The sequence below is a fragment of the Hyperolius riggenbachi genome, chromosome 2, assembly GCF_040937935.1.
Source record: "Hyperolius riggenbachi isolate aHypRig1 chromosome 2, aHypRig1.pri, whole genome shotgun sequence".
NCBI classification, from domain to species: Eukaryota; Metazoa; Chordata; class Amphibia; order Anura; family Hyperoliidae; genus Hyperolius; species Hyperolius riggenbachi.
Genome location: NC_090647.1, coordinates 91,534,540 through 91,548,753, shown reverse-complemented (window position 1 = coordinate 91,548,753; position 14,214 = coordinate 91,534,540). Strand labels below are relative to the sequence as shown.

The window sequence follows — 14,214 nt, the reverse complement described above, 5'->3', positions numbered from 1 at the left end:
GGGCCATTTGCGGCCCGCGATACAATATTTTGTGGCCCCAAGGCCCCAGAGCTTGTAGGGGCCCCCAGTGGCTACAAGAGGAAAAAAAAAATTTTCAAATCGGCCTTATAGTTTTTGAGAAAATCGATTTTAAAGTTGCAAAGGAAAAAAATACACATTTAAAAACCCGCCGACTTTAATGGTTAATAGCAAATCCACCTTAAATGCTAGAAACCCTAAATTTGCAGGATATGTTAAGGAGATCATTAGGAATAAGAGGAAAAAACAATTTTTCAAAAAGACCTTATAGTTTTTGAGAAAATCGATTTTAAAGTTTCGAAGGAAAATAGTATACTTTTAAATGCGGTAAATGTCACTTTTAGTAGCAAGCCTAACGGTAGTGTAATTTTACATGTATCAAAAGAAAGAGCAATACATTTCCTGACAGAGTTTCCAGGGGGTCCATACGCAGCCGCAGCGCTTTGGCCAGGTATCGCTATACAGCCGTAATATGGCTGTATGAAGATTCCTGGCATTTTTTCCTATTTTCCCAATTTTTTTTTTTATGTTTAGAGTGGGCGGGCAGAGGCGGCGATCCGCCGCGATTGACGTCAGGAGGGGCAGAGCTGAAGCTGAAAGCTCTGCCCCTTCCAGGAAATGCCGGCGGATTGCCCCCGGGGCAATTTGGGGGCTCTGCAGCCCTCGTTTTGCGGCGGGGACACGTGAACTCCCTTATGCGGCCCAGCCTCATCCTGACTTTGCCTCCTGCGGCCCCCGGGTAAATTGAGTTTGAGACCCCTGTTCTAAGGCCTGTGTTTAACCCTTTGAATGCTGTTCTAGTAAAAAAAAAATGCTGGTTGTATATAATATGCTGTAAATCTATTAGAGCAAAGAAGAAATGCTGGGTTTCATTCCGCTTTAAGATGTCTGTGACAATTCTGCATGGATTTCTAAAAACCTTCCAATATTTTGTCTCAGACACTATTGATAAATGCCCCCCAAAGAACTAGAGTAGATATAATTTTATGGAAAAAAAATCTACAATGGATCAGCAGCAGCAGGATAGTATTAGCCATTATGGGGTCAGTATGGCATATTGGTCATTCACCTGTCATCTGTGTCTTTGGCTTGTCTGCTGTCATCCAGATCTGGGAAACCATCCTGGCCAGCGACCACAGTGTTGCTGCTTGAGGTGGTACCTGGGTTAACAAACCATTTATTTTATACATAGAAAACATGAGGCCTCACAGCACAACATTATTAGGACACTGACTCCAGATAGTCTTGACAGTTTGTACAGCTGTCCAGTAACATTACAGTCATCTAAATGGGAAAGCAAACTAACATTTTAAATACAGTATAATTTACTGCAAAAGGTAGAGACCTGGAACGTACAGACTGTGAACATTGCTACTTACACCCTGACGTTCTATTAAATGTGCCAGGGTGGCTGCGCAGCACTATTTTTTTAAATTTTTTTTTTTAAATCATGTAGCTAGCCTAGCGCTAGCTACATGATAGCCGCTGTGCAGCGGCATCCCCCCATCCCTTCCGATCGCCTCCGGCGATCAGAGCAAACAGGAAATCCTGTTCAGAACGGGATTTCCTGTTTGGCTTCCCCAATCGGGATGACGTTATCCACGTTGTGGCATCGGAGGGAGTCCCGATCCACCCCTTAGCGATGCCTGGCACTGATTGGCGGCGGGTAGTGGCGCATCGGTGGCGGCGATCGGTACAAACACGCAGCTAGCAAAGTGCTAGCTGCGTGTTTGAAAAAAAAATTGTGAAAATCGGCCCACCTCGTCCATACCGCTAAGCTGGTTAATCTAAATCTACTATCATGTGCAAAAAAAAAAAAAAAAAAAAAAAAAGAGGCTTGACTATAGCCATAAAGCAAATATAAGGCCAGCTAAAAAAATAAAGCCTTCGCGGTCCTCTTGCCATGCCCTCGGTCCATCACTGTCCCCCATTAAAATTTTGCGACTTTGGGAGTCCATGTGAAGCTTTGGAAGCACTCGCGTCCCCCAGTGCTTCGGAAGACAGGCGCCTCCATACTGCACATTTGCGAGGCCAGACTCAGCATGCGCAATACGGTCCCTGCTTGTCTATAGGATCCAGAGACTTCCCTCTCCATAGGTGAGTATCAAATTATTATAATTTTTTTAGATGTTTTAGTTTTGATCACATGACCTGAAGCAGCTATATTGAGTAAGTTAGTTAGAAGCCTGTAGCTAGTGACTGGCCATTTCTTTTACATCAATTGATTAAGAAATTTCTGTACAGAAAGAAAGAAATGTTACCATACAGATCTGTGGAAATATTTGTGCTTTCATTACAAATGCTTTATGTTTTCTAACTTGATGGTAGGGAGTCGGGGTTCCCCTTTATGCTGTACTTGGCTATTTGTGATAAGTACAGTGGAATCTCAGTGTCATCACTGATCGAGATCTGGAGGGGAGACGATTCCTGCCACACAGTCCCAGACGTCAAGACAAGGAAGGCGTAAGGCAAATATGAGCCCATCTAATCCCGACGCTTAGACATTGACACTGGCTTATCCAACAACTGTTGCATGGCCTTGTGTAATCCGCACAACAAAACACAACAGAGTTCTTAGCTGGGAGCCTAACCCCGGCCTGATCTTTTGGGAGGAATGCCGTTTACACATCTAAGTTGTGAAAATCGGTGTCAGGCGAATGATCTGTTTTTCTCTTGTTGAGCATCATAAAAACGAGGAAAAAGGCAGCGATTTCCCAAAGCAAATACCAGCAAACCAAATCTCAACGAGAATAAATCCTTCAAGACAGAATGTTTTCCCTCTGTTTGCAAAATCAAACTCTCAGCCGCAGCACTTTATAGATAAAAGCTAAGAGCACATGAAGGAGAAGAAAGGGAGACAACGCTTAAGGATTAAACTCCCCACATCAAAACGCATTTGTTCCATACCGGAGGGAGCGGCGGAGGCCTTGTTGCTGGCGGTGAAGCGATAGAAGGGAGGGTTATCACAATGCTGAACTATGGGGTTCACCGGATCAGTCTGCTGAAGCTCAAAGAGAAGCTCCTCCATCGTCTGGATGGTGTTATTTCTGCACAAGTAGATTGCCACTTTTTTGATCTGAGGGAAAAAGAAATGAAAACATTGAGAGATGAAAGTTTCTGCCTGAAAGGTTTCATGATAAAAAGTCTTCTATTCCCATTCCGGGTTCTCTCTAGAACTTGTTTTATAGTTAAAGTAAAAATTCAGCCACACTGATTAAACCCGAAATACGTTTCGCAAAAACTAGGTCACAGCCCAAACTCTGGTAGTTCTATTAAATGCATTTAATAGAACATTATCTTAAATAAACGATGAGTGAAAAAGTTTTGTTGAAGTTGCCGTTAAAGTGAACCAGAGGTGAAAATAGACTGATGAGATAAACAATTATATTTATCCTCCTACTCCTAAAAATCACTGTTTTAAGTATCCCCAGGGTCTTATAATTAAACATTTGCAAAGTAGGTCAAATGTTTTATTATCTCTAATCAGTGGCAAGAAAGGGCCAATAGTTGATGTATTTTATCTCTCCCTGCCCTCAGAAGTTGTATTCTGCCAGGAAAACTTTTATGGCTGCAATCTGCTTATCAGTGAGGTTTACTATTTTCCTGACAAGGCACTGACAAGAAAGAAGCTGTCACTTCCATGCTTAACTCTTTCAGGCAGCAAAACAAAACAAGTAAAACAGCATGGTTATTAATATGTTTTGCACAGCACATACACGTTTATTTTATGTCACATGTCGCCTCGGGTACACTTTAAAGCTTGGTTCCCACTTGCAGCAGATGCAAAACGGTACAGCAAGCTTCGCTCTGTCTTATGTGCGCACTGTCCGTTTTGCACATTTCTCCTCAAAATCTCTAATTTTTACTTGTTAGACCACAAGTCAAGTTTTTTCACGGTGCCTCAGTCCACCTTAAAGTGGAAAGAAACTCCATATTAACTGAAAAAATCATCCAGTAAGACATTTCTTATTTAGCTTCCCTATCTTGTTTTTAGTGTTCTCCGCCAGATTTAGGAGAAATAGTATATGAAAAAAGAAAACCATATTTCTGCTGGTTCCCATCTTTACTGTTTCTCTGTGATGCCAAAAGTGACATCACTTCTGCACTCTTCTCATTTTCATTCAACCCAGCACAGTGTTAATTTTCCCTTCCTACTGCTTCAGCTTACTATTCCCTCCCACAGCAAGCATCTCCTAGACAACAGTGTAAACTCTTCAAAGGGAGGGGGGTGGGGTTCAATTACCATCTGGCTATAGCGTTATCTTTTTCTGAAATAGGAAGCTTCGCATGCTGAGATAAACTTTTTACTGTAGATTAAAAAAATAAAAAAAAACTTCCCACAATACCAATGGCCCCCTCTGATTCTTGCAGTTGGGCGAAGGCAACCAGATCAGGTAAAAAGAAAAACCAATTGGGGGACATTTAGGGACCTATTTTCTGACAAAAAGAGGGGTTTACATATGCTTTTGGGCCACTACATTTTTTTATTTTTAGATGTTACTACCCCCTTTAAATGAGCTTGCCCTCCCCCCCTCCCCCCCCCCCAAAAAAAAGAAACAATTCCCTCAATGTATATTTTTTAACTTATGTTTCTATATGGTATCTCCTTTGCATGGTAGAATTTCAACTTATAGCTGTGGATGCAAAGACAAAGGCCTCGATTCATCATTCTCTTTGAGATAACTTTTTCCAGTTTGTTAAATTACCGAATTCGAAGTTTAGCGATTTCTAGTTGTATTCATCAAGGTTTTTCGGCATTCGGTGTGAATTCGATAACAATTCGGTAACCATTCGGTAACGTGTCGATATTTCCATTTTACAGTGGTACTTTAACACAAGGCCATAAGATTCCCATGGAATTGTGGGTAAAAGGCAGTCCTTTGAGCACTACGTAGCAACATTCTGAATAGGGCTTAACACCTGGACCAGGATTCTGGAAGTGGTTGGGACAATCCCACAACTTGATAGGAGCCTTTTCTAAACAATTATAGTGCAGCTAGCAAATTAGTTAACCCTGACACTGCCTGTGTTCTCTTACAAGATGATTCAAGAGAAATGCAGATGTCGTGTTATAGCAAATAAATCTATTCTCTTACAAATGTATATGGTTGCAGACCTTATTCTTGCCCTTCTGCGCCTTTGAATCACTCTCAGCTGATACATAACCACTTCAAATGGCTCCATCTTCTCTGTCAGCAATGATCTGACAGGAATAACGACAGAGCAGTGAAGGAGATAACTAATCCTAAATGTAACGCTAAACCACGCCCACTTTCTTTTTCATGAATTGCACTTTATTCCGTTTTAGCGAATCGTTACCGAATCGTTACCGAATGTTCGCTAACAGCTGTAGATAACTTTGATGAATCCTGAAATGAAGTTAACAAATTCGGTATTTTACCAAACTGTTGTTAACAAATTTGCTAAGTGTTGATGAATCGAGGCCAAACCGTTCTCGCAGACAATGGTTTTCAGTCATGTCATCTCATGCCAGAGATTTCCGCTACAACATATTTAAATGCAGTGACACTTGAGAACATTATGGCCATCCAATATTGGCTTCTGGCCTTGTCACCTAAATAGCTGAGAAACGTTTCTAAGAATGTTTATACCTTATTTTATAAAAGATGAGGATATATTCTTCATTATGCCATAAAATGTGTTTTGTATATGGGCTTCAATTCATCAAAGGGTGTTCAATAACAAAATCCCAGTCCTTAAAATACCGCATTCGGTATTTTACACTTCACTGTGCTAATTCATCAATATTTTCCCATGTGTGGTAGAGGTTCGTTAAGTTACCGAAGTACTACAGCTTCAGTTCATCAAAGGCTGTTAGATAAGTGGTGCAGAGCAGCTTGGAATGTCTCTGTGTTGTTACAAGCTGATAACAATAGAAGGCATTCAGACATCCCTTTACATGTAAACGTGTTATATTTACTGTTACTTATACTGCCTCTGCTGCTCTGAATCTGTCCATCAGTGTTTCTTAACATTTTACTTATTTGCTACAACGTAGATAAACTTCCTGGAGACATTACAAATGCCATGCTTGGTGATTTCACTACTTGCATCTTTGCATATTCAAACAGGGACTCAAAGGGTTACACCACCATTCTCTCTGCTCGCTGCCTGGGGGGTCTGGAAGCTTGTGTGGAGAAGCCTGTGACCTATCAGCACCTATCAGCGGCACTTGCAGGAGAACAGGGGCTGTTTCTATTGGCTGCCTGCTCCTGCTAATCATGAAAACATTCACACAGAAGGCTTTCGAAGCCTGTAACCACAGGGGAGAGCTGGAGATAAACACCGAATGTGCTAGCGAATGTGGTAACCTTGATGAATTAACATTTACTGACATTTGCTGACATGTGTTGAGCACAAGTCGGTAATTTATCTCATTGCTCTGTGATTTCAGCTTCTCATTCGGTAACAGCTTTGATGAATTAACATTTTCTTAAGTGCCCTGTTAACTCAGCTGTTTTCAGCATTACCGAATGCGGTAATGCTTGATGAATTGAAGCCATGGTCTTTGTACTATTTTCAATTACAGATGTGTAGCTCATTGCATCACACACTGCACATATGTACACACAGACATAAGAGCCTGAAATGCTCGAGATACTGTAAGTTTGTAGAACACAAGCAAGGCATAGCATCACAGTTCAAACAAGCAAGGGATATTTGCAATCTTACATAAGGCAGTAGAGTTGTATCGCTGCTGACCCCGCACAAGCTAATGAGAAACTGCAAAGTTATCCGAAGGTTATTGCTCCACTTCTCATTATTGGCCAAAGCATTCCAGGCATTTTCCACCTCCTGGCCGGGCACCTCATCCCCGTACTACATAGGAAACAAAGAAAAGTACAGCAGGCTTATTCATAAACAGTACACAACAATACATGCAGAAAGGTAATCTTCATTTACAATCTAAAGGCTCGTACACACGCTTGATTTTATGGAACGACGGGTCCGTCAGACCCTCCCGCTGGGCGGGCGTTCCAGCGACAGTCCGGCGTGTGTACAGTCTGTCTGCAGACTGATAAAGGTGGCCATACCCTCGTCAGATTAGCAGCAGATAGATCATCAGATAGATTTCTTATCTATCTAATGTGTTTAGGAACATGTTTTACTAGGATTAGAATTCCAATAGATTTCAGTTTGAAATCTAAAAATCGATCTGATGGCATTTTTTTGCCATCAGATTTCCATTAGGGCCAATGCAAAATGATAAGCAATCTCAACAGATCGACCTAGATTTTCCAGCCTGCCAGATCGATTTAAATCAATCGAAATCGATCAAAATCGGCCGCCAATCGATCGGTCAACCGATTTGCAATCGACCAATAGATTTTGATCAATCGGCCAAAAATCGTCTGAGTGTATGGGCCCCTTAAGGCTGTTTCAGCCTTATCACTCTGCCTGTCAGACTGTACACACGCCGGACTGTCGCTGGAACGCCCGCCCAGCGGGAGGGTCTGACGGACCCGTCGTTCCATAAAATCAAGCGTGTGTACGAGCCTTTACTCTACTACTTTTATTTCCATAAGCAGGGGCGTAACAATAAGGGAGCAGCCACTGCGATGGCAGGTGAGAACACAAGGGGGGCCCAAATACTATCCTTTACTCCCTCCAATAAAGGGCTCCATCCTCCAGGTCAGGTGTTTTTGTGGCTACATTTGTTATGGGTGTGAAGATTATGATGCCCACAATTGTTTTATGACCCTTTAAAGATGGGCCCCCAGGTATAAGGGTCACTGCAGAGAGGCAAGGGAAGGAGTGTGGACATTGGGGGGTCCCCATCAAAGTTTTACTGGGGGGCTCCATGATTTGTAGATACACCCCTGTCCATAAGTAAAAATGCAATGTGTGTATATATATTCCAGTGGTGTCTGAGTTGTTGTCATTGTTTTATTTTTGAAGGCACTTTTATTGACCTGAGGAAGCGGCTTAAGCCGTGAAACGCGTTGTCTTTGTGCAACAATAAAAACGAAGTTTTCTTTCACCATATATCTCTACTAGCTTTACTTCCCTTAAGGGGACAACTTTAAGGTAGGACCGCACCTCTTTTTATTGCTGCTGCTTCTACCAGATAAAGTTTTAAATTTATCTATTAATTTTTGACTGGGCGCCTTCAAAATTTCCTTAAAAAGTACTAGGCTTAAAGCGGATCCGAGATGAAAAACTAACTATAACAAGTAACTTGTCTATATAGCTTATCTAAAGTTTAGAGTTTACACAGCAAATCTAGCTGCAAACCGCTTTAATAGAATATGATTATTTCTTCCTGTGATACAATGACAACAGCCATGTTGTTTGTAAACATTACACAGAGGCAGGCTTATTTGCACCATCAGCACTCCGACTGAAAAAAACCTAATCCCCCCTCCTCCTCCCCTCTGCCTCTGAAATCTCTGGCTAGTAATATCTCCCCCTCCTCCTGCCCAGACTGAGCTCCCATGAGCCCTTACTACTGTGTGAAAGTGCCAAGGCTCTCTGAAAACCTGTGGGCGTGGCTTGTTTAGTTTATAAGGAATTAGAGTATTAAAACAAAAACAAATAAGTATTTGGCTTGAGGAATGGCCTATAAACAATAGGAAAGATACATAATTATGCAATGAGTAAAAGTTCATCTCGGATCCACTTTAAGGGGCCCATACACTCAGCCGATTAGCGGCCGATCGATTTGCGGCCGATTTCGATCGATTACAATTGATCTGACATGCTGGAAAATCTAGGTCGATCTGTTGAGATGGCTTATCATTTTGCATTGGACCTAATGGAAGTCTGATGGCAAAAAAATGCCATCACATCGATTTTCAATAGATTTCATACTGAAATATATTGGAAATCTGTTCCTAGTAAAAAATGTTCCTAAACACATCAGATACTGTAGATAAGAAATCTATCTGATGATCTATCTGCTGCTAATCTAACGAGTGTATGGCCACCTTTAGGAACATCTGCGCGAGGTGATTTTCAATTTTGCTTCCTGAGAAAATTTACTTTAGATGACAAACCTGCCTAAAAAAAGTGCAATCCATTCAGATTAGTTTGATATATTGCAAGACTATAGAGAGCTTGTTTTCTCAAGTGCCTTACTTTGTTTATGTATATATTCATTACCTCAGCTCCAAGCTGCAGTGACCGGGATTAACCTGATCAATCACTGATCAGCTTCACCTTATATTATGCAAAGGAATTCCCAGCTTTACAGCCTCACACCTATTACTACATAAAGCCAACAGTGAATGGAGATTTCCCAAAGGTGAATACCCAGCTGAAGACGGATCGGGGAACCTCACAGCAACACCTGATGAACAAGGTTCTCCGATCCATCTTCTTCCTGCGAGAACACGCAAAGTCACACGATGGGCGCGAACGGGAGGTCAAACGATTGCGGTACATTGCATGGGAGTCGTCAGGGATCTTAAAGATCCGATTCTTGAGAAGGTCGTTATCGGCGTGCATCACCAAATGTCGTTTGATTATTTGCACGCCTGTAACAATGTTGCAAGATCACGGAAACGATCGCTCGTTTTTCAAAAAATTGCCGGTCACCAGAAACATCGCCTTAAAAATCATGTAGTGGGTATAAAAAAAAGTCATTAAAACTGCATTTTTTTTACAATCTTGATTTATAAATGTGTTATTTAGAATTTCCCCATAGTAAAATCTTTCCTCACCTCGATTTACAGTCTAAAATGTATCATAGGTCTAGCCCTGCCAGGTGATGTCTGTGCATAGAACTCTCAGTAACAAACATTCTGCAAAGGGAGATACTGTATGCTTGGCATTTGGAAACAGCAGTTATTTCCCACAATGCAATCAGATTCAAAGACAGCAAACTGTCAGGACCATGGTCATGACATGACACTGGGCGGTGTTTCACCACAATATCAGCCATTCAGAGATCCCTGATGATCTATTTGAGAAAAGGAAAAGATTTCTCATAGGAAAGGAGGTATCAGCCGCTGATTGGGATGAAGTTCAATCCGAGGTTAAAGCTGCTTTTTAAAGTCTCAACGCTATGCAACAATGCATAAAGTAATAGTAATTCCCAGAAAGTACAGTCCTGCATATAGCATGTCGCAATGACCCTGCTAACATCTGGAGAGTTGGACTCTGGACAAAAGCAAAATATGCCTGTATTGCTCTCGAGACATATTGAGTGATTGGTACCTTTGCTGTCATGTACATGAGGTTGTTCAGCACTAGCGATGTTGCCTCTGGGGATCCCCATCCGTTTCCTTTCAGTGCACAGGTGTTGGTGGCCTCCCCATCCCGGTCAGGGACCTCCTCCTCTGGGGTGCTAGGGCTGGAGTCCGGGAGGAGGAGTCTGCTGTCCACCAGCTCAATGTTATGTAGCCACGGCAGCAGGTAGGTGAGCATGATCTGACGCCCATTCGGATGAGTAGTCGGAAATCTCTGGCTCACTTCTGTTGACACCAAGCAATGAGAAAGAGACAATAATTAACAGGTCACCAACTGAATCTGTATTGTAGAGGCACTAATAATCCTGACTCACATGCAAATAAATTGCAAATTGCTTGCGGCCTGAACAGAGGCGGGACAGGGTCCTCCAGCACCCAAGGCTGAGACACCAAAGTGCGCCCCTCCATCCCTACCACCCCAGCCATCACACACTGATTGCTATTAGACTAAGAGGCGCCACAGGGCCCACAACCTCCCCAACACCTTAATATCTAGTTATCGGGCTTGCAGTCACTGCTATGTATCCCCTTTTCTTATTTCTTTCTGTTTCAAACACAATTAGGAATGACAGCTGAATGAATTGTGCTCCCCTTCCTACACTGCGCCCTGAGGCTGGAGCCTCTCCAGCCTATGCCTCGGCCCGGCCCTGGGCCTGAAACTAGGCTAATTGAAACCAGCAGGACATGGATCTGATTGGCCCAATGACAATTTGTCACTAACATTGCATGCAAGTTGGAAACATTACCATCTCATTGACCAGCTCTACTGTACTGCAATAAAAGTTTCATGGGATATATTTAAAGAGGAACTGTGAGCTAAAAATAACTCATAGCCAGCGGGCAGCTTATGTCCACTTTACCCGGGAAAATACGGTATTTCTGGCATTAAAATACAGCATTTCCTGATATGTCACCTTTAAAGAGAACCTAAGGCGGCATCACAAGAAAAAAAACAACAAACATACTACCTGCTCCAAGCTGCCTCCCGGATGCATCCGTGCAGCTCCACGCTGCTCTCCCTGGCCCAGTTCGTCCTCCGCAGCCTCCGATCACTAGTAGACAAATCCAAGATGGCCACGACCCAGAAGTAGTTCCTGGGTCACAGCTTAGCCAGCGATTGGAGGAGGCGGGGGAGCGATACAGGGGAGGCAATGCGGGAGAGGCGGAGGGGAGCAGGATGATTAAGGGCTGGCATGTAAACAGGAGGCTTGTGACAATCAGATTGTCGCTAGCCCTGTCGCTCATTTTGTTGGGGGGGGGGAGCAAAGTCCAGGGGGGACTGGCAACGGCGCAAGAAGGACACAGAGGCACATCACTTAGCAGAGAACATGCCTCTGTGTCCTATAATTATTATGTGATCCGCCTAGGGTACTATTTAAGGCACAAGCCCTGCCAACGTCATGACACTGGTCTACGGGTGTAGGCTTGTGCGCTCAGCCTTCTGGGTAGTGAAGTGCTCCCCGTAATCCCGTGAGTGGATCTTCTGTGGACAGCTTTTTTTTCTTTTTAACAGCGTTTTGTGTGGAATTTTGTGTCAGACTGTGCTGTCACATTTCACATTAAATACTAAATTATTTGAACTATTGATCTTTTTTAATCTATCCCGTTATCTTCCAGGAAATAGGATAATTTATGTGCTACTAGATTTTTTTTGTCAATCAAAAGCTTGGCAGGTGAGCTTTTTGTCCTTAGGGTTGTATGACGAACAAGGGGACGTGAATTGCATGTGGAGGAAAAAAGTTTTTGCTACATAGAAAGGGGTCCTTCATAGTGAGAGTGGTTCAAATATGTAAGATCTTACCTTAGGAAGTAGTTATGGCAAATTCTATATCTGCATTTAAAGAGGGCCTGGATGCTTTCCTTCCATTGAAGGCATCCATGGGCTATACTTTTTAGGTAATTTCCCGGAAGTGTTGATCCAGGGATTTATCTGACTGTCTGGAGTCGGGAAGGAATTTTTCCCTTTTAAGTCTAATCGGCCCAGGCCTTGTAAGGGGTTTTGCCTTCTCCTGGATCAACTGGGATATGTGCAGGATCAGGATGGTGTCTTATTTATTTTTTCTTTTGTTTATTTATTTTTCAGGTTGGACTTGATGGACGGATGTCCTTTACAACCAAACTAACTATGTAGGTAAAGCAGGATCATCAAACCAGGCAACGGTTGAAGAAAAAGCTCGGCATATTTTATTGGAAATTCCACATGACAAGTGGACAAACTATCTATGTATGTAACTAAAAACTGTGAACTGTGTCCTCTTTGGGTGCATTCTTTCACTACCTGGCCTAATGCCTAGGCACTGGAATTCCAGGCATTCAAGGAGAACAGGGTATTTCAGCAGTAACCACTACATTATTACTGTATATTGGATTCTATGCTATTATGTCTTCTGGATGGATATAGATTTGCTTTCAGTATACGGTAAATAGAATAATTATGCACTATTATATTGTGACATACTTATGGTCGTCTTTCACTCAACAATTAAAAGGACAACTGAAGCGAGAGGGATATGGAGGCTGCCATATTTATTTCCTTTCAAGCAATCCCAGTTACCTGGTTACCCCACTGATCCTCTGCCTCTAATACTTCTAACCACAGACTTAGAACAAGCATGCAGCAGATCAGATGTTTCAGACATTATTGTCAGATCTGACTAAATTAGCTGCATGCTTGTTTCTGGTGCGATTCAGACACGACTGCAGCCAAATAGATCAGCAGGGCTGCCAGGCAACTGTTGTTTAAAAGGAAATAAATATGGCAGCCTCCGCAGTCTTCTCACTTCAGTTGTCCTTCAAATGAAGCAGAGATATCTCAGTACTACTGCAGAAATGGCAATGGATTTGTACAAATACTGATAGAAAAACTGCCCCACGCAGCCAAAGAAATCCATTTTTTCCTTTTGTTTTTTAATGGCACTGGGAAAGTTTTGCTTGGAGCAGCATTGCTATGTGCAATTAATACACCTTCCTTCCCTTTAGCTCATATATTAGATCTGCAGCATTGCAATTAGAGCTTGGTTTGTATAGATAAGAGCTTGCAACACAGCAAAGGCATTCAGCAGGAAACAAAACATACAGCAGATGCCGGTAATTAAACTTCTAATGTTCTGTTTTCCAACCAGCGCTGATATCTGCCTTTCCAAGAACAGACAAATGGACCATATCATTTGGATCCTTTTCAGAGCTCTCATTATGTAGCAAGCTGGTTAAGTGATTTTATAACCCAGAGAGTGAGGAGAAAAAACTTCAAAAATAAAGACTAATGAGGCGGAACTCAAGATTTAGCGGAACAGCAGCAAGTAAATGGGAAAGGAGATTATTTGTTCAGTCAATGAACAAAAAAGGAATACAGTTTTTTTTAGAAAGCGCAAAATGTTTGCAAATTAGACCTTATTCCAGAATGATGTCCCCTATGCAGAAAAGTATCTCCTGATGTGGAAATTCACTATAGTGGGTTTCATGGGTGTGTCTGTGCAGACTGTAGGCTCTACTCAGTTTTTTAGGTGCAAGACAGAACAGGGAGCCTGAAGTGAGAGGAATACGGATGCTGCCATCTTCATCCTTTACAAACAATACCAGTTGCCTGACTATATTGATGGACTTCTGGCTTTAAAGCGACTCTGTAACAAAAATGTCATTGTGTTTTCTACCATCCTACAGGTTCCTAAACCTATTATAATGTGCTCTGGCTTACTGCAGCACTTTATACTATCACCATCTCTGTAATAAATCAGCTTATCTTTCCCCTGTCAGACTTGTAGGCCTGTGTCTGGAAGGCTGCCAACTCTTCAGTGTGATCTGCTATGCATGCCCCCTCTATGCACACTCCCCTGTGTGTGTGTGTTATTTACATTAGCCAGCTTTTCTCTGCTCTCTTATCTTTTACAAGCTGGATAAATCCTATGTATTACATACTGATGAGTCACATACTGCAGAATTACAGACAACCGGGCAGAGCTGTCTGCAAGAGTAAACAAACAATCAG

At 42.3% G+C, this 14,214-nt stretch overlaps 1 protein-coding gene across 9 annotated transcripts in view; it reads right to left on the bottom strand.

Moving 5' to 3' along the window:
* Positions 1–14,214, bottom strand: part of FRY (FRY microtubule binding protein) — a 578,021-nt gene that overhangs the window by 138,613 nt on the left and 425,194 nt on the right. For all 9 annotated transcript variants that reach the window (XM_068267046.1, XM_068267044.1, XM_068267045.1 and 6 more), the window contains 4 exons: positions 10,198–10,454; positions 6,712–6,858; positions 2,926–3,094; positions 1,088–1,178 (listed from right to left, as the gene is read on the bottom strand). In XM_068267046.1, the coding sequence (XP_068123147.1) occupies positions 1,088–1,178; positions 2,926–3,094; positions 6,712–6,858; positions 10,198–10,454 (664 nt within the window). The remainder of the gene's footprint in view (positions 1–1,087; positions 1,179–2,925; positions 3,095–6,711; positions 6,859–10,197; positions 10,455–14,214) is intronic.